Source organism: Corticium candelabrum, chromosome 19 (assembly GCF_963422355.1).
Source record: "Corticium candelabrum chromosome 19, ooCorCand1.1, whole genome shotgun sequence".
NCBI classification, from domain to species: domain Eukaryota; kingdom Metazoa; phylum Porifera; class Homoscleromorpha; order Homosclerophorida; family Plakinidae; genus Corticium; species Corticium candelabrum.
Window position 1 is genome coordinate 1,839,199 of NC_085103.1, and position 2,326 is coordinate 1,841,524.

General features: G+C 43.2%; 1 protein-coding gene across 1 annotated transcript; it reads left to right on the plus strand.

Moving 5' to 3' along the window:
* The first annotated feature begins 210 nt into the window (after window positions 1–210).
* Window positions 211–2,026, plus strand: LOC134194857 (uncharacterized). The gene has a single exon (XM_062663836.1). It carries the CDS (start codon window positions 258–260, stop codon window positions 1,857–1,859), a length of 1,602 nt encoding a protein of 533 aa, XP_062519820.1. The 5' UTR covers window positions 211–257; the 3' UTR covers window positions 1,860–2,026.
* The last annotated feature ends 300 nt before the right edge of the window (window positions 2,027–2,326 follow it).

Sequence of the window (2,326 nt, forward strand, 5' to 3'; positions counted from 1 at the left end):
AAACCTCGCCAGACCACAGAAGCTCCCCATACGAGTGAAACAAGTCTCATTCCTTCATAAAAGAACCAACAATGAAAGATAAAGAAGGACAAGTTTCATTATTACTGTACCGGCGTGGATTCGAACCCACGTAGTCAAGATAGAAAGCAACTGTCGCTAACCACTCGGCCACAGCGCCGGTTGACTGGTGTACTTCCAATTTTCCTTATGAGGTCGGTGTATTTCAAGGGGATCCTCTGTCAGTGGCTATTTTTGACATGGTTTTCAACCTTTACACTGATGCTTTAGAATCTCTCGCTCCAACTTGTGCCTATCAGTTTTCGTCAGTGGCTCAAAACTCTTTCTTGTGTAGTTTTGCTGATGACGCTGTCGTAGTCACAAGAGGTCCACATGAAATTAATGCTGTGTGCAAGCGAACAGACCAATTCCTCGAATGGTCTGGCCTAGAAGTCCATGCAGCAAAATGTTCAACTTTTTCACGTCGGAGGCTGATTCATCCAACTGTCTTTGACCCGGAAATCTCTATACAAGGGCAAAAGATTCCATTCTTGTCACACAAGAAAAGCTACAAGTACTTGGGTCTTCCAATTGCGTCTGATCTGTCTCATGCCGACATTTCAAGAGAGCTTCTGGAGACTACTAAGAATTTATTGAATAAAGTCGATCAAACAGCCGTTTCCCGAATGAATAAATGTCTTCTCTATAAGAGAGCGGTGCTACCGCGGCTTTCATGGTTACTGAGCATTGCATCTATTCCTTTGTCATGGATCGAGCAATCATTGGACAGTGTAGTCACGAAATTCTTAAAAAAATGGGTCGGTCTTGCTCATTCAGCAGCTGTCTCTCGCCTTTTCCTTAACACCAAGAACGGCGGCCTCCAACTTGGCCAACCGTCAGATTCTTTCAAGAGACTACAGTCTTGCAACCTGCTTCGATTTACTAAATCAAATGACGAATGCTTGAGAGCCCTGGCAACTATAAAGATTTCAAGAGAGACTGAGTTGTCATCAACCAGATTTAGTGCCGGCAGTTTCTTGGCAACTCTTGATACTTCGCCTGGGTGCCTGCAATCAAAAATAAAGAACATCAAAAAGACGATTACGGAATCATCAAATAATCGTCATTTGTCACATCTTACCTCCCTGTCTGTACAAGGTCAAGCGGCTCGATTCAAGGACGTGGAAGCTGAGCACTTTGCCTTGTCCCTAAAATCTCTACCCGATGACTTGTTCAAATGGGCAATAAATGGGCTCCAGGACACCCTCCCATCAGCAACCAACTTACAGTTGTGGAAGAAAATTTCGTGCAATCAATGTCCTCTCTGTCACCAACCCCAATCGCTGTGCCACGTGCTAAATGCATGTCCCAGTCTACTTGATCGAGGTTTGTACAAACAGAGACACGACAATACGCTGAGACTATTTGTGGACTTTCTAAAACGTCATCTTAGTCAACAGTTTTCCATAGTAGCCGACCTACCAGAATCAGTATACAATTTTCCTGTCGATATAACCTGTACCTGCCTTCGTCCAGACATTGTTGTTTGGAATGCCGTCCTCAAAAAGGCCTGGATGCTTGAGCTGTCGGTCCCATTCGAAACAGTCGTGGAAGAAACGAAGGCCCGGAAAGAACGCCGCTATGCCCAACTTGTCAAAGATGCTAACCATCAGTATAAGACGGAGCTTTTGCATCTCTTGGTTGGGTCGAGAGGATTGATTTTTCCTGAAACTCGACGAGCAGTCTGCATGTTGTGCAAGCCTCTTCAACGCGACTTGGACGATCTGTTTCAAGCTGTCATTCATTCCACCCTGAAAGACTCTTTTCGATGCTGGTTGGCAAGAAGAGACAACATCTCTTAACTTAAAAGTGTTTTTTTGTTGTTGTAATTTCTGCTTTTAATCATTTGTGATGTATAGTCTTCGACTGGACCTCTACATAGCACTCCAGAACTCTACTTCTGTTATAGTGCTACCAGTCCTGTAGACGCTTATTGTACTGTATCGTTCGGTATATTACAATAAAGGACCTTCCATAGATTACTTGTTTACTTTTTTTTCTCATTTTCTCATTGCTGAATTCCTAAGTGCGTATGTCAATAGTCAATTCCACGAAAGAAGTCAACTACAACAATCTGAACGTCACCCATGACATAGTTTGGAGACCTGGATATTGCACATGCTGCCAATTTTATAAGATCAGGAGAGTAAACTAGCTGACAAAGCAATTTCAGCAAGCGTTGAGAAAACAAACACAGTGATGTAAAAATCACAGAAAGAATATTGTCATTGTCGTATGGAGCACTTCCGAATCTTGCAGTACATGTACC

Bases quoted from the DNA above. Each gene is read 5' to 3' on its own strand.
- LOC134194857 (XM_062663836.1), top strand. From the start codon at position 258: ATGGTTTTCAACCTTTACACTGATGCTTTAGAATCTCTCGCTCCAACT.